At 38.8% G+C, this 23,212-nt stretch overlaps 1 protein-coding gene across 2 annotated transcripts in view; it reads right to left on the reverse strand.

Moving 5' to 3' along the window:
• The window catches only part of LOC136884256 (ankyrin repeat and SAM domain-containing protein 3-like), a 37,482-nt gene extending 21,490 nt beyond the window's left edge, over window positions 1-15,992 (reverse strand). For both annotated transcript variants that reach the window (XM_068229876.1, XM_068229877.1), the window contains exons 1-2: window positions 15,949-15,992; window positions 5,946-6,064 (exon numbers count right to left, since the gene is read on the reverse strand). In XM_068229876.1, coding sequence (XP_068085977.1) covers window positions 5,946-6,064; window positions 15,949-15,990 — 161 coding nt within the window. In that variant the 5' untranslated portion in view covers window positions 15,991-15,992. The remainder of the gene's footprint in view (window positions 1-5,945; window positions 6,065-15,948) is intronic.
• Window positions 15,993-23,212: the final 7,220 nt, after the last annotated feature.

Raw genomic sequence — 23,212 nt, forward strand, 5'->3', positions numbered from 1 at the left:
TAACTAGCATGTAGTTCCAGAATAACAACATTGAATTTATCAAAAGATATTTTAACCATCAAGTTGAAAAATACAGTAGTCTCGTTAATCCGAACTAACTGGGACCGAAGCCTGTTCGGATTACAAAATTTTCGGATTAACCGGAAAATATTTTCTAATAATAAAGTTAATTTTTTACGCCCCGCTAACTACATTTATGGTTTCCGGAGACGCCTAGGTGCCGGGATTTTCTCCCGCAGTTCTTTTACGTGCCAGAAAATCTACTTACACTAGGCTGACATGTTTAAGCACCTTCAAATACCATTGGACTGAGCCAGGATCGAACCTGTCAAGTTGGGGTCAAAAGGCCAGCGTCTCAGCGTCTGAGGAAAATAGTTTCTGCAATACAGTACAGTACATACTGTAATTTGAAATCTCCACTCTTTATCAGTTACGTTAATAAAATGCTGTATAAAATTACAGTAGGGTAGTTAAGAACCTGGTGAGGAGAAAACGACAATGAAAATTACATTAACGAGTGGATGGAAGCCAATTACAAACAGACCAAGAAATTCTAGCTATGGTGTAGAAAGAATCTGGAGTTGATGAGGAACAGAGTGACGACGAAGAAGACCACAATGAACAACTAGTGTCACATTCAGATGCCATGGCCGCCTTAGGACTTGCCGTACGGTACGTCAAGCAACGCTCCGCTGCTACGCCCACTGATGTGATGTCTATGAGACGCTGGTTTAACACTGCACCTTCGAGTAGGTTCCAATCACTACGGCAAAAGAAACTAACAGACTTTTTAAAGATAAACGATCGGTGATGATGGTTTATGATGTGTAATTATGTTTACATTAAGTTTCTCTAGTGAAATATGACTAATAAAATGCAAGTAAATCTTCATTCTATAATATGTTCTTTAATTTCAATAAGGAGAAATTTTTTTAAAATTGAATATTTCAGTTTGGATTAACCGGACTCTAGTGTATTTCATAGCTCAATAGATCTGAAACTTTTATATGTTACTATCTAATGATTACTAATTAATCTTGAAGATTAAAAGGCATTAGTTGGATAATCAAAACACTCATTTTAGGCTATTGTTAGAATGGGGTCACCACTTCCGAAGGCATTTTAGAGCTACTGCCCCTTTGATGGGAAACAAACGCTGCTGATGAATAGTGTACTTGTACTGTTCCGCAATCTCCACCATTACGAAGTTCATCTTCTCCGCTGTAGATTCCGTTGAGGTCTTCACTCGTAACTCTGAGCTGGGACCCTTACCAGATGCTACACACCGGGTCAATGTGTTCTGGGACTAACATAGGCAGGGGTGCCTCTGAAGAAGGTCCCTACCTGCTTCCTGCTTCGAGACTTCGACAGCAAGAAATGAGAGTAAATTTCGGGTCAGTGAGATGAAGACGAGTGGAGGAAGGAGAGGCAATGGTGGAGAAGTGCCATCAACACCCCGACCTGGCAGGAGCTGGACAAGGGGAAATAAAAATGTTTAAGATGACTATTGAACAGGTGCAATCTTTAATATTTTTATATTGTGAAATAATAACGTTAGTGTTTGATTTATCACAGCTCTTGCAGACATGAAGTTTTTCTGGGCAAAATATATATTTTTATGAAGAAATCAAGGTATATGTTATCAAGAAATCATGTTATGGTTTGGGCAAAGCCATCAGCCAACCAGCTGCCTGGTCCATAATATTTTGTTGGCTATGTCAATCAGCACACTAGGGCCTACCTGCAAATGTTTAACAAGTGACTGCTTCCAAAACTAAAGGCCAGAGGAACAGCTGATACCATTACATTCCAACACAATGGTGCTCTCCAATATTATTCTCAGAGTGTTCAGAGATGGCTGAAAGAATCGATGGATTGGACATGGATAAGAAAGACTTTCCTGCCTCAATGCCGTGGCTTCACAAATCCCGGACCTTACCAAACCAAACGATGTGCTCTAGGGTCTTGTTAAAGAGGAGGTGTATAAAGTGCGGTACATGAATGATGATCACCTGAAAGACTGAGCTCGCCTAGTATTTCGAACGAACACCGGTATGCTGCATCAAATGCACAAAAGAATGTGGCTTGTGCTCGTGTTAAGGCTGTTAATTGAGCCCTTCCTATGTTGATCTCAACAGGGCTCCATTTTAACTTATTTTAATTCATTTTGATAATACACTCAGGTGTACTCCAATCATCATCTTCCTGATAAGTTTCTGCTTATGCAGGTCCTTCACAGAGCCTCTTCCAATCTTCTCTTTTTCCCCACTTTCTATAATTCATCACTATCTCCCATTGTAATCCTCTCCGATTTACGTCATCTTCAACGTGATCCCTCCATCTTGTTCGTGGTCTTCTAATTGGTCTTCCAGATTCTGTCCATTCCAGAGCTCTTCTTGGTAATCTTTCTTGTCCCATTCTTTTGAAGTGGCCAAACCATTTCAGTCTATTTCTCTCCATAGTTTCTTTTATAGGGTTGATCTGTAGAGTGTTTTGTATGCTTCATTTCTTATCTTGTCCCTCCTTGTTTTACCCAAGATCCCTCGCAGAAAGCGGATCTCCGTTGCTCGTAATCTACTCAGATTTTTTTTGTCCAAGTCCAATATTATGATCCATAAGTCAATATTGACAAATAATATGATTTATATATAATCATTTTTTCTTTGGTAGGTACTTTCCAATTTCTAATTATGTCCAATACACAGTAATAAAATTGAGCAATTTCCTATCCTCTCCAAAATTTCTACCTTGATGTTTCCTTTTCGAGTTAAGTATTTAAAAGCATCTACTACTTTAAGAATTTTTCCATTACACTGAACATCCTTCATAGTTTTGTTTTCTCTACTGATTTTCATTACCTCACTTTTCGTTAAACTTATTTACATGCCTGCTTCTTCAATTGCCCTCTGCCACGCATTTAGTTGTTCATTTTCTTTCCACATCATTACAATCATCTGCATATGCTAGAACTCATATCAGTTGCTGTTGACCCTTTCCTCATAATGTTGTCCATCACTATATTAAAAAGCACTGGTGAACGTACACTTCCTTGTCGAACTCCTCTGTCTGTTCTAAACCATTCTGATTTTTTGCCATCTATTATAACACAGTTCAGACATTTGTTACACATGTTCCTAAGTTTCAATTGCATTTCTCTTGACTGTTCCATTCTATTCAGCCCTTACCATGTCTCCTCTTCTAATCTTGTCATAAGCCTTTTGTATATCTATGAATGCAACTGTGATGTCTTTCCTATATTCCATTTTCTTTTCTACTATTTCTCTAGCTTTAAATATGGCATGCATTGTTGATCTTCCAGGTCTAAATCCTTGTTGTCCATCTCTTAATTGTGAATCTATCTTGTTTTTAATTTTAGTACGGTTATCTTTTCATAAATCTTCATGCAATGACACAGTAATGCTATTCCACTGTAGTTCTCACAAAGTGCCTCATTACCTTTTTTAAAAATAGGTACAATAACTGCCCTTGTCCAATCATCAGGAATTTCTGCGTCAGTCCATACTATCTTCATTATTCTATACAGCCACTGCATTCCAATAGGTCCTGCAGCTTTCATCATTTCCACTGTGATGTCATCTATTCCAGGAGCTTTGCTATTTTTCATTTCTAATACAGCTTTTTCTATATCCGACATTTGTAGATCTCTTCCCATTTCATCTGATCATTTATTCGTCCCTTCCACTGTAATGGTGATATTTATTTTATTTTCATCCATTTAATTGGGTTCATTTGTTTCATTTTGTCCTTCATATCGATTCTGGACGTATTCTTTCCGTACTTTCAAAACTTCTTTTTCTTTCCACACAGGTTTTCCATTTTTGTTGATGACTTTTGATGTATTTCCTTTTTGCTTCCTTCTGTTACCTAATAAGTAGTATATTTTCTTTTCATTCTTATAATTCTCTTCTATCTCTTTCGTACATTTTTCCCCGGACATCTTTTTAGCCAATGCTGTAACTTTCCTTGCTGCTCTGCTTGGTCGTTTCCATTTGTGTCTGTTATGTTCCGTTCTGTTTCTGAACCATTCTCTCCATGCATTATTCTTCTTCTTGCCTGCAGCTGTAGGGATGTGGCGACCACATCGCCCAGACGGTAACCACTGCAATTAGCCTCCCGAGTACTGGCGGGTAAACCATAAACATGTCAGGCACCGACCAACTAGTGCATAACAAAATATTAATGCAAAGATCCACGGTAGGCCCAACAAGCCAGTGGTAGCGTATTAACATCGCTTTCAACAATCAAACGAGCCTCGGATCAAATGTAAAACCAATACCAAAAGTGGCAAAGCCTTCGTGTAGATCTGTCAGGTATGACGGCCAAAATGGCACCGTTGATAGACAAATCTGTTGAAACAAAAATATAAGAATTGGGACTATTAATGTAGTATCCTTAGAAAAGGATGCGAGAATTCAAGAAATCACATGCATAATGACAGAGAGAAACATACCGATAATGGGACCAAGTGAAATAAGAAGAAAAAAGGGAGCGATAGTAAGATGCTGCAGAGGGGATATAAAATGTAGTGGTGAGAAAGAAACAAAAGAAGAAATGATGTTGCAACAATAGTGGCTAAAGAACTGGCCAACAAAGTACTCGATGTGTACTTGTTTGCGACAGAATAATTGAAGTTCAGTTAATGATGGAAGGAAATATACTCGATATAATCCAGGTTTATGCTCCCCAAATATATTGTGAAATAGATGAAGAGGAAGAGTTCATCCCTAAACTGGAGGATGCTGTAACGTCTAACAAGACTGATTATAGGAGACTTCAATGCTAGAGTTGGTAATGACAGAGGAGGATATGAAACAGTTATAGGAAGCCACGGAGAAGATCACAGAAATGATGAAGGGGAGATGTTATTCGACATGTGTCTGAGAAATATATGGATCAGTAGTATTGGATGGTATAAGAAAAGAGATAGTCACAAGTTTACCAGATACAGTTGGAACTTGCAACAGAAATCCATAATTGATTATATACATCAGAATATGCTTGACAGACATGAAAGTGATACCAAGCATTAATCTTGATGGTGACGACAGACTATTGGTGGGGACATTGATGAAATTCAGAAGGGGTAAATATGGAGGAAAAAGACAGGCAAAAATCAAATGCTGGAAACTAAAAGATTGAGAAATCCAAGAGATATACAGGTAAAAGATTAAAATTCAACATCCTAAAGATGGACTTAAATGTTTTAAATAATTTTAACACTGATGATGGATCTTAAGAGTCCGAAAATCGATTATGGAGTCTGCTGATACGACTGTTCGTGATTGATAACAACAACAACAACAACAATAATAATAATAATAATAATAATAATAATAATAATAATAATAATAATAATAATAACAACAACAACTACTCTCATTTATGAGGAAAAGGCGACTGACTTTCTACGGGCACATGAACTGCCTGAAACCCTTCAGGCTCACCAACAGAATCCTCACAGTGACAGAAAGGCTTCCAAGACCAAGTGGGTCACCTCGGTAAAATCAGACCTAGAGGAACTACAGATCCCATTAGAGACCATAGAGAACCGATCTCAGTACCGGCAGGCCATCCTGCAAGGAGTCTTCCCACTGTCCCTCACAAGCAAAAAGAGTACAGGGACCACCAGACCTAAGTGGACGGATGGAAGGAAGCAGGCACACAGCGAGAAAATGAAAGCATAACTGGGCCAGGAAAAAGCAGAAATCATAGCTAAGAGTTAAGACGAGTCCCGTGGTCCCTAGTAGGCCAAACCGAACCAAAAAAAAAAAAAAAAAGAAACCTATCATCAGCACTGTTTACTAAGATGGTTTTGATATTTTATAAGTATGAATGTCTGAAATGCTACAAGCCTTTTAATAATGGAACGTCTATATCACAAGGACAAGTATATACAGGAAGAATAAAGTGAAGATAAGTCTTACATTGCATTGACATTGGCTCCGTAAGTAATAAGCCACTGCATGCTCTGTTCCTGCTCCATGTCGACGGCGTGGAATAGGGCCGTCCAGCCGTTATCGTCACGAGCGTCAACGTGCGCTACCTGGAAGAGATGGAAAGCTTACAGTTCTTGAAGGCTGAACAATCTCATTGTCTGTCCAGCTTCCTTCTCGTACCACATCAAGATTGAAGATCTGTCAATATTTCATGTGGTATGAGAGGAAAGCTCCAATACCAGCAACAAACATTCAGGACATAGGACATTATGATGCAACAAGTTTATACGTCTTTATCCAGCGAAGAATTCCTGCCAGGGTTATGGGCGCGTTTGCAGATAACACTCCACTGGAAGAAATGTGTCTTGCTTCTTATGAGGGGAACCTGTGAAGTGTAATACAACACAATTTCCCAGGAACTTTGCTCAGTAAAGGAGGGGGGGGGGGTGGGGGGGGGGTCGAAAAAAGCGAACACATGTTTCGCCTTAACCATAGACACTGGACCATTTCCGAGAAAATGACTGTTGAAGTTTCCGTCATTATCTATTTGCCTTTTAGAGCGTAACAAGTTCAACTGATGCAGTTGTGCAGCGGCTATTATCACAGCTTCATACTTTTGCGTCCTGTGTTCAAATTCTGATGATTTTTTCTTTTGTCCCATCTATTTACGATTACTACACAAAGGTTTCTTATCAAGTTAGTGAATACCATGGTGTTATGTTCATTGTAAAATTAAAACTGGGTTTCACAATAAGTGTTATGCATTTATTATATACGTAGGCAAGTCAGTATGTATCTGCAATTTTGTTCTAATTGTCTTCAGCTTGGCTCTATGATGATGTGTGCTCACCAGCCGCTAGATGGCACTGTTGTCTACATCTCCAGTAGATTTCAGCGTTATCAGATCAGTACAGCTTGCGCTGTTGAGATGTAAAGATGGCCGCGCCGCTCGCTGTTTGCACCAAGGAAGGACAGCGTTCCGTAATCTGTTTTTTGTGGTCTGAGGGTGTACCAGGAGTAGAAATTCATAGAAGACTTTCAGCACAATATGGGGACAATGTCACAAAATTGCAATTCATCACAAGCACAAAACTATACTTGTGTCTAGCGCCTGACAATGTGCAGCCACTCGGAGCAGCTCGGCTACGTCCGGTCCTGCTTCTATCTGAAGTACAAAATTTGTATTTAATAAGACACTTCTGGCATACACAGCTGACAGCAGTAGCAAGAGTAGTTAGCCTCTCAAACAGCTAGATGGAACGCAGAAGTGATGTCGCCAGTTTCTCGCAGGAATCTCCACTGTCATATTAAGCTTTGTGCTTATAGCTGATAGCAAATACAGTAGAGATAATACGCGACACTTACGGATTTCGCCTTGCTAAAATGGGAGACAATTTGACGGTGGCGCTCCTAGTGACTTGACCTGAACAAATCACGCTAAATTCAAATATCAATGGAAATGTATATACGGAAATGGATAAATAAATTACGTCTAGAAAGAAAGTGTTAATGAGATATTAACTACGAAGTTGCTAAAGCAAATCTGGATAAATGAATGAAGAATTATTTAAAAGGTTATTATTCAAAGACTGAAATTAGACACGTAAACAAGATATGAAATGGGCTGCTGTGAAATGGCTTGATCTTTCATTTATGCATTACTTTTTTTAGCTTTAGAATTCCTGCCTGAACTCTTACGGTTGGATTTGTCTTTTTTCTCATTTAAAAACATTGTATCATCACATTAAGACACTTGTCAATAACAATATCGGCACATTCCTTACACATATGATGCAATGAATTAACATTTAATAATAATAATAATAATAATAATAATAATAATAATAATAATAATAATAATAATAATAATAATAATAATAATAATAATAATAATAATAATTTTTTTTTTTTTTTTTTACGAGGGATTGTGGAAAATCTTCAAAAAGACACTTGTGAAGGGTCCGCACTCCACAAGTGTGTGGGATTCTTACCCACTAAAAACCACACACCCTTTTCCCACGATGTGTATCATCACCCCGGAACCGCTCTCGCATTACTTCAGGGTGATATCGTGCCTTGTCTTTCAGACGTCTTCTTTCTTCATTTCTCCTTTACAATCGTTCGTATGCTTCCAAATCCTTCTTCTTCTGACGAAGGACATTCTCCACGTACACTGCCACGCGATCCCAGGATTCCTGGTTTCGCAGCATCACCGAAATAATATTATCTGCTGTCAATTCTCCTAGTTCAGTTTCCACACATCTTCTCTGAATCGTCCAATGGCCGCATACAAAAAAGGTGTGAAATACATCATCAATGTCATCACAGTATATGCATGCTGCGTCATTCGCTCTGCCCACTTTATGCAGGAATTTCCGGAAATATCCATGCCCTGTTAGAAGCTGCGTGAGGTAGTAATTTACTTCACCATGGGCCCTTTCAACCCAGATATCCAAGCGTGGTATCAATCGCTTGGTCCATTTGCCTCGAGGGTCACTTTCCCATCTGAGTTGCCATCGCCTCATCCGTTGACTGAAGGCACGCTTCTTTGCACATTTCTTTCCCAGCTCTCCTTGGGTTCGCCAGATTTCATGGCGCTCCAATGCAAGTAGGTCTATTGGGGCTATTGCTGCCACCGTGAGGATTGCAGGCTCGGAGACCGTGCGGTATGCGCATGCAATACGTAAAGCCGCTCTCCGTTGTACGGCAGCTATCCTTCTCCGATACCAAGCGAATCTCAAGGATTCAGCCCAGATTTCAGAGCCATATAAGAGCACTGACTGAACCGTCGACATGAGAAGACGTCGTTTGCTGGATTTCGGACCTTTAATATTTCCCATTAGTCTGCTAAGTGCAGTCATGTATTTTACTGCCTTGTCTGTCGTTCTCTGAATATGATTCCAGAATGTGAGCTTGGAGTCAAGTGTCACTCCTAGATATTTTGTGCTCGCAGATGTTTCAATCACTAACTCTCCAACAGTCATTGGTACAAGAGTTTCGATCCTTTTCCTCGTCAGAAGAACTATCTCCGTTTTGTGTTCGGCTAATGTTAGACTGTGGTTCATCATCCATTCTTTTATGCGCCGCATCACCTGGTTCAGTTTGATTTGAGCCATTTCAACATTACGAGCTACTATCAAGGCGGCCACATCATCGGCGTAGCCCACAAGCTTCGTGTCCTCTGGCATCTCCAAACGTAACAAGCCATCATACATTATGTTCCAAAGATCTGGACCAAGGATCGATCCCTGCGCTGCACCAGCCGTCAGGCGTTTTGTCTTTTCTCCATCTTCCGTATCATACAACAGAGTGCGATCTTTGAAGTAATCTCTCATTATGCGCATAATAATAATAATAATAATAATAATAATAATAATAATAATAATAATAATAATAATAATAATAATAATAATAATAATAATAATAATAATAATAATAATAATAATAATAATAATAATAATAATAATAATAATAATAATAATAATAATAATAATAATAATAATAATAATAATAATAATAATAATAATAATAATAATAATAATAATAATAATAATAATAATAATAATAATAATAATAATAATAATAATAATAATAATAATAATAATAATAATAATAATAATAATAATAATAATAATAATAATAATAATAATAATAATAATAATAATAATAATAATAATAATAATAATAATAATAATAATAATAATAATAATAATAATAATAATAATAATAATAATAATAATAATAATAATAATAATAATAATAATAATAATAATAATAATAATAATAATAATAATAATAATAATAATAATAATAATAATAATAATAATAATAATAATAATAATAATAATAATAATAATAATAATAATAATAATAATAATAATAATAATAATAATAATAATAATAATAATAATAATAATAATAATAATAATAATAATAATAATAATAATAATAATAATAATAATAATAATAATAATAATAATAATAATAATAATAATAATAATAATAATAATAATAATAATAATAATAATAATAATAATAATAATAATAATAATAGGGTCAACTGGGGCAAATGTGGGACAGCAAAATGTTGGGGTAAAAGAGGGACATCATCATATCTCCTTACAAGTAAATTATCTGTAAGCTTTATTAGTGGCAATACATTATTTTGAGTTTATTGAATGGCAGGCAATAACTAAATTACAAAAAATTACCATGTGACGAGCAGGAAAAATAACGAAAAATTTACAATCATTTTCAGCATTAAAAAATTTGGTTTCTGGTAAGAAATATTTATAATTTTTGAAAAAACTGATGTTGATACAAGTAATTATTTTTAACCCACATCTAAAGAAAGCATTGCAGAAACTGTCTCTAAAGCTAAGTATTTGTATGATCAATATTAAGAAAGAAATTCTTATTTTCATTTCCGGGGCAATTGTGGGACAGTTGTTGGACCTTCTTTTAGGTTACTTTTGTTTTAAAACAGAAGAATTTTTAGACATAATAAATACGACACCATGTAGTAAACAGAAATTGACTAAACCAGGAAAAGAGAAGGCTAGACCAAAACCTAAAACTTTAAGGTGAAAGAGTGAGGAAGACATGGAAGAATTGGAAAGCAGCGAAAGCAGTGATGAGTTTGTAATATCAAGTGATTCTGAAGACAGCTGTAACTTAATCAGTGAAAAGGAGACATCAGGTGCAAAATTAGGTATTTTAGGTTTACACCAGTCAGATTTTGTTTTGGTGAAATTTGAAGTAGCCAGGAAGCAAAAATCAGTGAATACAGGTATGTGTGTGTTATACAAAATGTAATTGATGATAATGATTCTGAAGTGATGTGTTTAAAAGTGTGCAGACAAACAAAATATGGTATTCAGGCCAGATGAAGATGATGTGACTTTAATTAGCCATGTGAATATTATAAAGAAACTGCCACAACCTAAATTTGTTTGTATTGGGGATCGGATCCGTAATAAATTTTCCGAGTCCATAGATGTAATGGAGAAAAAATATAGGGTCTAGGTCATTGGATTAGGCTACTTTGACATATTGTAGACTGTAGCAGTAGCCTATTCGTTTTTCCAAACATATATTTTATTATGTACCTGTGGCGTGTGTGTGTATATCGAGTGATGTTTTTGCTTATTTCAGATATATTAAATATAAATTTTTGCCAAAATTTTAATTGGGTAATATGTATGTACAGTGGTCATTTTTTATCCCAAGTGTTATGTATTTTGGTGGGAAATAAAAGTGATTATTCTTGCTTTAAGTATCAAGTAATTTTTACCAGTTAACAAACCTGTTTTTTAACTAACGAAAAACAGCATAATATTGGGCTAATTTTTATTTTAATTAGTCACATAATATGAATACACTCTATCCCACTATTGCCTCTCATTGAATTATCACTGTGTCCCTCTTTTGCCCCATGCTTGTCCCAACATTACTCCAAACCATGGGATAATTTTGGGACACAGTTTTTGTGGAATTGCTAAACAGTTGTAAGATTTAATAAAATTTCTTCTTGGAAATGAACTGTGGGTACCAAATTACATTAATTTAACATAATGCCAACTTTCTACTTTGAGATTTAGTGCCCTAGAAATTGAAAGTTTTCATTTTTGTCCCAGAATTACCCCGGTTGGCAATACTACTACTACTACTACTACTACTACTACTACTACTACTACTACTAATAATAATAATAATAATAATTTTTTTGTTTTACGTCCCACTAACTACTCTTTTACGGTCTTCGGAGACGCCAAGGTGCCGGAATTTAGTCGCGCAGGAGTTCTTTTACGTGCCAATAAATCTACCGACACGAGGCTGACGTATTTGAGCACCTTCAAATACCACCGGACTGAGCCAGGATCGAACCTGCCAAGTTGGGGTCAGAAGGCCAGCGCCTTAACCGTCTGAGCCACTCAGCCCGGCGAGTTAACATTTAATAGCTGGACAATTTTCCTCTTAACATGAAGCCTACTAACAGAAAGATAATCTATAAAATCCCGGCTTTAATCTGAGAAGAGGGATCAAAGAAAGAAAAGTATGAAAATGTTGTCGATAGTGATGCTTTGAGGAATATTTACGTACAATTAGAGTAAAAATGTAACATACCCTTGGTTGTATAGTCGAGGATTTTTAAAGACGCTGGCCTGGAAATGATCTGAACAGATCTTATAACTCTTATATAAGCGTAACGTCCCTTCTTTCTTGTACACCTTATCCAAATCACTTTTGTGATATTTCAAAACCCACAGATCACACCTACAACAACACATCGGTATTGAAGGTTAACTGCTGCACTATACAATAAAATATGCGTATTACATTTTAAGCCAGTTAAAATATAGGTCGAGCAGGTCAGAAGATTATGAAGTACTATAAAAATCTCTGTCACTGGAAGAATATATATGCAAACACAATATTACTTACATGCTTTCGTAAAAATAGATCAACTACCACAGCATTCATTAACTTTATTGAACGGATATATGACACACTAGATGGGAAGGGTGCATGTTTAGGTATTTTCTTGGACTTAACAAAAGCTTTTGATATAATTGACCACAGCTTGCTTTTAGAAAAGTTATACATGTATGGAGTTCGGGGAATGGCCTATGACTGGTTCATTTCATTTTTAGGGGATAGAAGACAGATTGTTGAAATATCATATACCGGTACTGATTTGAGCAAAAATGTAATTAAGAATGTGTATTCCTGTGCCAGAAACATAGATCATGGTGTTCCACAGGGGTCAGTTTTAGGACCATTATTATTTTTAGTATTTATTAATGATATCGTCCAAATTGTTGATGATATTCAAGGAGTGCAATTAACTTTGTTTGCAGATGATATTACTGTTTTTGTAGCTGATGAAAGTTCTGAAGGGTTAGAATTGAAGGCAGGCAATATAGTGAGTAATATCCTGAGCTGGCTTGAAGATAATAAATTAATTTTAAGTAAACAGAAAACTTCTGTGATTAGATTTCACCATAAGATTAATTTAAATATGGAAGTTAGTCCAATATCATTTGGAGAGACCATAATTGAGTACTCATCATCAACAAAGTTTCTTGGCTTGTGGATGGATGAATCATTAACCTGGGATAAACATACAGAGTTTATAGGGAAAAAGCTTAGTAGAATTTATTTCATGATAATATCTTTGAAAAATAGTTTTAATTTAAAGGCTTGCCAAATTATGTACTTTGCATATGTCCATCCCATACTAACCTATGGAATCATTTACTGGGGGAATTCACGATATAGCGAAGTCATCTTTAAGTTACAAAAGAAAATAATTAGAGGAATGGCCGGTGTCGGTAGGAGGACAAGCTGCAAGAAATACTTTAAACTTTATTTTATTTTACCATTGCCTAGCCTTTATATTTTCCATACACTTGTATATATGAAGGAGAATGTAAACAGCTACACCATAAACTCTGATGTACATAGGTATAATACTAGAAATAAACACAGTCTGCACATAGAACCACACAAAACTAAGCTATATGAATCAAGTTTGAGTTATGCAGGAGTACATTTATTTAATAAATTACCAGACTACATTAAGCAGATAAAACCATGTTCAAAATTTAAGAAAGAATTATTCAAATTTGTTTCTAACCATTATTTTTATTCTATTGAAGAATACTTAGCTCTTGAAAATTAACTTATGTATCACTTTTTTTTTTTTAATCTGTGCCTCTTTACCACATTGTATATACACTGACTGACATTGACAATGCAACACCAAGGAGGAGTGGTTCGAAAGGGATGAAAGTTGGGGAAAAAACAGAGACGGCACGGATGAATAATTGATGTTTATTTCAAACCGATATGCAGGTTACACAATGCGCACGGCATCGACTCAGTAGGATGTAGGACCACCGCGAGCGGCGATGCACGCAGAAACACGTCGAGGTACAGAGTCAATAAGAGTGCAGATAGTGTCCTGAGGCATGGTTCTCCATTCTCTGTCAACCATTTGCCACAGTTGGTCGTCCGTACGAGGCTGGGGCAGAGTTTGCAAACGGCGTCCAATGAGATCCCACACGTGTTCGATTGGTGAGAGATCCGGAGAGTACGCTGGCCACGGAAGCATCTGTACACCTTACACCTCGTAGAGCCTGTTGGGAGATGCGAGCAGTGTGTGGGCAGGCATTATCCTGCTGAAACAGAGCATTGGGCAGCCCCTGAAGGTACGGGAGTGCCACCAGCCGCAGCACATGCTGCACGTTGCGGTGGGCATTTAACGTGCCTTGAATACGCACTAGAGGTGACGTGGAATCATACGCAATAGCGCCCTAAACCATGATGCCACGTTGTCTAGCGGTAGGGCGCTCCACAATTACTGCCGGATTTGACCTTTCTCCACGCCGACGCCACACTCGTCTGCGGTGACTATCACTGACAGAACAGAAGCGCGACTCATCGGAGAACACGACGTTCCGCCATTCCCTCATCCAAGTCACTCTAGCCCGGCACCATGCCAGGCGTGCACGTCTATGCTGTGGAGTCAATGGTAGTCTTCTGAGCGGACGCCGGGAGTGCAGGCCTCCTTCAACCAATCGACGGGAAATTGTTCTGGTCGATATTGGAACAGCCAGGGTGTCTTGCACATGCTGAAGAATGGCGGTTGACGTGGCGTGCGGGGCTGCCACCGCTTGGCGGCGGATGCGCCGATCCTCGCGTGCTGACGTCACTCGGGCTGCGCCTGGACCCCTCGCACGTGCCACATGTCCCTGCGCCAACCATCTTCGCCACAGGCGCTGCACCGTGGACACATCCCTATGGGTATCGGCTGCGATTTGACGAAGCGACCAACCTGCCCTTCTCAGCCCGATCACCATACCCCTCGTAAAGTCGTCTGTCTGCTGGAAATGCCTCCGTTGACGGCGGCCTGGCATTCTTAGCTATACACGTGTCCTGTGGCACACGACAACACGTTCTACAATGACTGTCGGCTGAGAAATCACGGTACGAAGTGGGCCATTCGCCAACGCCGTGTCCCATTTATCGTTCGCTACGTGCGCAGCACAGCGGCGCATTTCACATCATGAGCATACCTCAGTGACGTCAGTCTACCCTGCAATTGGCATACAGTTCTGACCACTCCTTTTTGGTGTTGCATTTGCTCTGTCAGTCAGTGTATCTCTTTATTTATAATGGCATGTATATTACTGTTTTATCCTTTGTTACTGTAAATATGATTATCGACGTGTCCCATATCACTGTATGATCAGTTGGACGAAATAAAATACAATACAATACAACAATGTTCTTGTCACGAGGGAACCTGAAGAACGACCGCGCATTTTTCTCTACGTCGTAATTACTGCAGCCAAACACAGCACATACCTTTCCCCTCATGTTGAGAGGAGATATCATGGGATGACACACACTACTATTTATTTATGTCAACTCCCTGAAAACGCATAAATAACACCAAAAATTACACACAAAAATACACATGCTCTTATGAGAGAATCAGTAGTTCTCAGGTCTATCCGCTAGAGTGAGCTCCAGTAGCCGTCCCTCGATATATCGCTCAGTGACGCGTATTGATCTCTGCGGATCTCTACTGTATTTGCTGATAGTGACTTCACCAGCTTCAGGTGGCGTTGGTTGGAATCGTATACGCTACTCGATTATACGAGCAAGTTGTATATCGAGATGTTTAAGTCGTATTCCATTATATCGATGTGTTATAATAGTTTTATTACAGCAAAATGGCCATGTAACCAAATACAGTATTTGATGTAACTAAGTACATTAATTTTAATATTTCCAAGCCACACAAGTCTCATTCTTCTTAACAGAACTTAATCAACGATTTCCCTCTATTTGGACATTTTAAGACGTGGTATCTATCACATTCACGATCGCACAATTTACACATGCATCCGAATTCAGGTTCATGAAATGTTTTGGTTTTGCAAAGCTTAAAGTGAAAACCATGAACAGCCAATCTAATTGCAATATGTCTTAATTCGTAGTTCGCTTCCATCCATCCATCCATCCATCCATCCATCCATCCATCCATCCATCCCCGCGTTGTCATAACATCCGTTGCATAGAAATGTAACCAAATGTCTTCTCTTTGCTGCTTCAGTTTCGTAAGTAGTCGATCGTAATTTGTCGTGGATGGTAGTGACATCTTCGATCAGGAAAGATTCCTTTGTCAGAACCTTAGCCTACAAGGAATACAAAGCCTGCCCAATAGCCACTCATAGCTGTCCGCCCTGTGGATGTTATATTTGCCGCTAGAGGCGCTGCAATTCAACCTCACATGAACACCTCGGTTGGCGGTATTTCTACACGTTGTATGCTTACTGGTGACGTTTACTACGAAAGTTGAATGTTAATATTGATAGAAATAATGAAACTCAATAATGATTTTGTTTTTGTCCGAATCCTTGGCTGAATAGTCAGCGCTGAGGCCTTCGGTTCAGAAGGTCCCGTATTCGATTACCGGCCGAATGCGTGATTATAATCACGTCTAATTAATTCTTCTGGCTCGGTGACTGGTGTTCGTGTTTGTTGATACAGTGATTACTAGACCTCTGATTTTTAGGTGCTAAAATGTTGTTTTAGCTGCCTAAAACAGACTCTCAAATAGGCTCTACAAAATTTTTAGGCAGCTGCAGTTTTATGTATCTTAATATGCATTATTTAAAACACCGTGTTGATTTTGCTAAATTGATAATAATTCGTTATGGGGAAATATAAAACAAGTTTCACTCACTCACCTCTTGCTGCAAACGTCGCAGAATATAATTTTACCATCCGACGTGAAACGGGTAAATCCTTGTAAACTGAGGATGAATTGGAACCTGACACTTTCGGCTTAATTCACACACTGACCAAATTGGAAAAAGGTATTGTCAAAATGCGTCAATCATATTACAATGGTGTACTGTTGCGTACCGTGTTGTAAACAAGGCTCTAGAAATAAAGTTCCTGGAACTAGTTTCCATGAATTCCCTTGCCAAGAGCCAACTAGCGAATTATGGATTAAAGCAATAAGCAGACAAGGTATGGTACAGTAAATACGCAGACCATGTGACGGCAAAAATTAGGTTACTTATTATTATTGCTCCTGTTCTGATGATAATAATTTCCTTATTCTGTTGTGTAAGTGGTACCAAAGATAAGTTATGGAACCCTAGTGACCTCTCCGTCGAGTGCTGCAATGGCATATATTGGAGGGTATTTGGTAAGAGTTGTCGAAGACCACATGCCATGTCAAGAGTGTGTTGATAAAATTAGTAGTATCCAGAGTCTATTTCCACTAACGTCATTAATAAAAATCAAAGACAGAGGTGGTCTCACGTCTCAGGTATCCAAAGCCAAGTCTTGTTTCACTGCTGATGAAACTGGGGCAAGTAAGGGACGAAATGTTATCGGTAACGCTAGGTAGTCCAAAAATAGCACGAATATTAACCGAAATACTGTTGCCACGTGTTGCTAAAAATCCTATTCTACAGTGTGGGAAAAGTGATCATCCTGAGGAACAAAGCAGAATAATACTGCAGAAGTTTCTGCACTCCTCTGTCACTAACTGCGCTAATGACATGACAGATGAGTATCGCCGAGAATACTTCTCGAGAAGAAAATATCAAGGAAAATAGTTAGTCGTCCCTTTTCACTGAAAATCTACGGTGCGTTAGTAAAAATATCTAGTGCATACCTTATATCCTTTTAAATGCCAGACATAAATTGCGACAGTTTTACGTGTTATCTGAAATGAAAACCCACGTCTGAATTGAACTCCTAGGGGTAAAAGGTGAACATTTATTATTTTCTACTTCATTCTGCTCAGTAACGTATATAATATACAGGAAGTATAGTGTAGAGGTGAATTTGTGCTGGTTTTAACTCCCGTTACCAATGCTACTGAGTGCTGATGTGAGGTGGTATATTAGCGCTGCAGCGGTCAAGACGCGCACTGCCAGGCGGACAGTGTTTCTGAAGAGAACACTGCGAGTGAGCAGGCTTTGTATTCCTTGTAGGCTAAGTCAGAACCAAAGAGGATAGAATAGAATAGAATATCAGAACATACACAAGTCGAGATAGTGTATACTTCGAAAGCCCCCAGAGCTCTCTAAGTATGCGGCTTTGACTTTCCCTATTCATCGTAGACTATTAAAGTTTAGGTATTCCCAGACGAGTTGTAGACCACAGGTGATTATAGGCACAACTTTAATATTGAAGAGCTGTACCGCTGCTATATCGATGCGATATCTCGAATAGTGAATCGACTGAGAACGAATTACACTGGCTGTAGGTGTAGGTTGGCTGGCTGGCTGGCTATGGACGTGGTTTCAAACTCTCCGGCACGTAAATATGCAACTACTTTACATTCTCCTATCCAAGTTGGAGACGTTTATATTAATTATTAAACGTAAATAAATAATTTGTTTAAGATATTTATGGTTAACATTTATATTATGTTATTTGTTTCGAGGTCTGAGGGAATATCTTCATTACTACTCCTATTAAAGATTAAACTGTGCGCACATAAATAATCTTACAGTCAAATGTTCGTCAATGACACTCGATTTTCTGAATTTTTGGAGTGCCCATGCGTTCTGCCCTAGGTAGACATGCATAGGCATATTTAATAACACCAACCTTTTTAAGATGGATACTCCTTTGACTGACGGTTACCGGTAATGTAACGGTTAGTGTTATTAGCTACCGTCCTCGGGGGCTCGGGTTCGATTCTCGGTACTGCTAGAAATTTAAGAATGGCAGGAGGGTTGGTACGTGGTTGAAATGGTACATGCAGCTCACCTCCAATGGGGGTGTGCCTGAAAAGAGCTGCACCACCTTGGGATGAGGACACGAATTTACTTTACCAGTGTAGATATTTACAGAAGGATGTTGTTGTTCGAGTCATCAGTCCATAGACTGGTTTGGTACAGCTTTCCATGCCACCGTATCCTGTGCTAACCTTTCCATTTCTACATAACTATTGCATTCTACATCTGCTCTAATCTGCTTGTCATATTCATACCTTGGTCTACCCCTACCATTCTTACCACCTACACTTCCTTCAAAAATCAACTGAACAAGTCCTGAGTGTCTTAAGATGTGTCCTATCATTCTATCTCTTCTTCTCGTCAAATTTAGCCAAATCGATCTCCTCTCACCAATTCGATTCAGTATCTCTTCATTCTTGATTCGATCTATCCATCTCACCTTCAGCATTCTTCTGTAACACCACAATTCAAAAGCTTCTAGTCTCTTTCTTTCTGAGCTAGTTATCGTCCATGTTTCACTTCCATACAATGCCACGCTCCACACGAGACTTCAAAAACATCTTCCTAATTCCTACATCAATGTTTGAAGTGAGCAAATTTCTTTTCTTAAGAAAGCTCTTCCTTGCTTGTGCTAGTCTGCATTTTATGTCCTCCTTACTTCTGCCATCGTTAGTTATTTTACTACCCAAGTAACAATATTCATCCACTTCCTTTAAGACTTCATTTCCTAAACTAATATTTCCTACATCACCTGCCTTCGTTCGACTACACTCCATTACTTTTGTTTTGGACTTATTTATTTTCATCTTGTACTCCTAACCCAAGACTTCATCCATACCATTCAGCAACTTCTCGAGATCTTTTGCAGTCTCAGATAAAATAACAATATCGTCGGCAAACCTCAAGGTTTTGATTTCCTCTCCTTGGACTGTGATTCCCTTTCCAAATTTCTCTTTGATTTCCTTTACTGCCTGTTCTATGTAAACATTGATAAGGAGAGGGGACAAACTGCAGCCTTGTTTCACTCCTTTCTGGATTGCTGCTTCTTTTTCAAAGCCCTCGATTCTTATCACTGCAGACTGATTTTTATACAGATTGTAGATAATTCTTCGCTCTCGGTATCTGATCCCTATCATCTTTAGAATCATAAATAGCTTGGTCCAATCAACATTATCGAATGCCTTTTCTAGATCTACGAATGCCATGTACGTGGGCTTGTCCTCCTTGATTCGATCCTCTAAGATCAGACGTAAAGTCAGGATTGCTTCTCGTGTGCCTACATTTCTTCTGAAGCCAAATTGATCTTCTCCCAACTCAGCTTCAACTTGTTTTTCCATTCTTCTGTAAATAATACGTGTTAAAATTTTGCAGGCATGAGGTACTAAACTAATGGTGCGGTAGTTTTCACACCGGTCAGCCCCGGCTTTCTTGGGAATAGGTATAACACCATTCTGCCGAAAATCGGATGGGACTTCTCCTGTCTCATACATCTTACACACTAAATGGAATAACTTTGCCATGCTGGTTTCTCCTAAGGCAGTCAGTAATTCAGAGGGAATGTCATCAATTCCAGGTGCCTTGTTCCTATTTAGGTCACTCACAGCTCTGTCAAACTCTGACCTCAAAATTGGGTCTCCCATTTCATCAGCATCAACAGCTTCTTCATGTTCCAGAACCAAAATATCTACATCTTTACCTTGATACAACTGTTGGATATGCTCCTGCCATCTTTCTGCTTTGCCTTCTTTCCCTAGAAGTGGCTTTCCATCTGAGCTCTTAATATTCATACACCTAGATTTCCTATCTCCAAAGGTTTCCTTGATTTTCCTGTATGCAGCATCTACCTTTCCCAGGACCATACAGCCTTCGACATCCTTGCACTTCCCCTTCAGCCATTCTTCCTTAGCTATCTTGCACTATCTATCCACTTCATTCTTTAATCGCCTGTATTCTTTTCTGCCCTCTTCATTTCTAGCATTCTTGTATTTTCGTCGGTCATCAATCAGGTCTAGTATCTCCTGAGTTATCCACTGATTCTTAGTTGATCTTTTCTTCCTTCCTAACATTTCTTCAGCAGCTCTACTGACTTCATGTTTCATTACTCTCCACTCTTCCTCTATAGCGTTTCCTTCAGTCTTTTCATTTAGTCCTTGTGCAACATGTTCCTTGAAACAATCCCTCACACTCTTTTCTTTCATCTTGTCTAGATCCCATCTTTTTGCATTTTTTCCTTTCTTCAACTTCAGATGGCATTTCATGATCAACAAGTTGTGGTCAGAATCCACGTCTGCTCCAGGGAAAGTTTTGCAATCCAACACCTGGTTTCTGAATCTCTGCCTAATCATAATAAGTCTATTTGATACCTTCCAGTGTCTCCAGGTCTCGTCCACGTATACAGCCGTCGTTTGTGGTGTTTGAACCAAGTATTGGCAAGGACTAAATTATGATCAGTGCAGAATTCAACCAGCCGACTTCCTCTTTCGTTCCTTTGTCCCAATCCAAATTCTCCTACTGTGCTACCTTCTCTTCCTTGGCCTACCACTGCATTCCAGTCTCCCATCACAATTAGATTCTCGTCACCTTTGACATATTGTATTAAATCTTCTATCTCCTCATATATTCTTTCAATTTCTTCATCATCCGCTGAACTAGTAGGCATATAGGCCTGCACTATTGTGGTGGGCATTGGTTTGGTGTCTATCTTGACGGCAATAATTCTTTCACTATGCTGGTCGTAGCAGCTTACCCGCTGCCCTATTTTCTTATTCATTATTAAACCAACTCCTGCATTTCGCCCGTTTGATTTTGTGTTGATAATTCGGTAGTCGCCTGACCAAAAATCTTGTTCTTCCTGCCAACGTACTTCACTTATACCAACGGCATCTAACTTTAGCCTATCCATCTCCCTTTTGAGATTCTCTAACCTACCACAACGATTCAAACTTCTAACATTCCACGCTCCGACTCGCAGAATGTCAGTATCCATCTTCCTGATGATCGCCCCCTCTCGTGTAGTCCCCACCCGGAGATCCGAATGGGGGACTAGTTTACCTCCGGAATATTTTACCCGGGAGGAAGCCATCATCAGTACATCATTCATACAGAGAGAGCTGCATATCCTAGGGAGGTAGTTACGGCTGTAGTTTCCCGTTGCTTTCAGCCGTGTAGCAGTATCAACACAGCTAAGCCATGTTGAGTATTATTACAAGGCCGTATCAGTCAATCATCTAGACTGCCGCCCTTGCAACTACCGAAAGGCTGCTACCCCCCTTTCGATGAACCATTCGTTAGCCTGGTCTCTCAACAGATACCCACCCGATATGGTTGCACCTGCGGCTCGGGTATCTGCATCATTGGGACACGCAAGCCTCCCCGCCGCGGCAAAGTCACATGGTTCGCAGAGGAGGTACAGAAGGATATCCGTATTTAAACGATCCTCAGCATATCCTATCTATTTCTGGGGTTTTTGGTAACGATGTGCTTGAGCCGGGCTCGAGCTGCTCGAACACGAATAGATGATGTCAGAGTTCGAAGTTCGAGCTTTTGGGCGCTAGAAACCTCAAGACGGCTGTGTTAGACTACTGAGCTAAGGCGATACCGCCTCGTCCTGAGTTTGCTGTGCGCTTCTGTATATTTTGAGCGCATGGGCGCCCGCAGGATCTTTTCCAGGGGGGGAAGGGGCACATTAACAATTTTCTTGAATATAAAAACCAATATAACGTCAGCAACATTAAATTGTTTACAGAAACTTCCAGTTATAACATATGCTAGATGACTGTCAGTAATTTCAGTTTATGAAATAATCTGGTATGATATTAAACAGTTGAACATCAACATCTTTAGAATTCCAGGGGGGGGGGGGGGGGGGCAAGTGCCCCCACCTTGCTGCCGCCCATGTTTGAGCGTATAATCCCTTCAAACTGTATCTGCAATTTAGAGACAGCCAAAATCTGTGTATGTGCGACGAGTCGTTGCAAATGCCTCCCCAGAATATACAGACTGCCTCCAGAACTTCATTTTAATGTACAGTACAAAGACGACGGATCACAAGTTCTTCTTACATTGTAATTTGTACCGTTGCAGGAACATACTTTTGTTACTATTTCATCCTGGCCAGAAGTTTTTTTTGTTGTTGTTTTTTTTTCTATTGGATTTACGGCACACCGACACAGATAGGTCTTATGGCGACGATGGCATAGGAAAGGCCAAGGAGTTGGAAGGAAGCGGCCGTGGCCTTAAGCAGTAGTACAAATAAAATCTGTCTCTCCAGACACCGTACATGTTTGTATAACTTTAAAGCCTAGAGTTTTAACTGCGGTACTTAACTATATTTTTAAAGCGTTTTCAAGTCCCTGAAGAATAATCAGGCGGCAAGATTGAACAACGAACGATACCGTACGTGTTTAAAAATGATAGAAATAATGAAACTAAATAATGATTTTTGCTTCTTCCTAATACGATAGTTGAATGATAATA

The sequence above is a fragment of the Anabrus simplex genome, chromosome 12, assembly GCF_040414725.1.
Source record: "Anabrus simplex isolate iqAnaSimp1 chromosome 12, ASM4041472v1, whole genome shotgun sequence".
Lineage (NCBI taxonomy): Eukaryota > Metazoa > Arthropoda > Insecta > Orthoptera > Tettigoniidae > Anabrus > Anabrus simplex.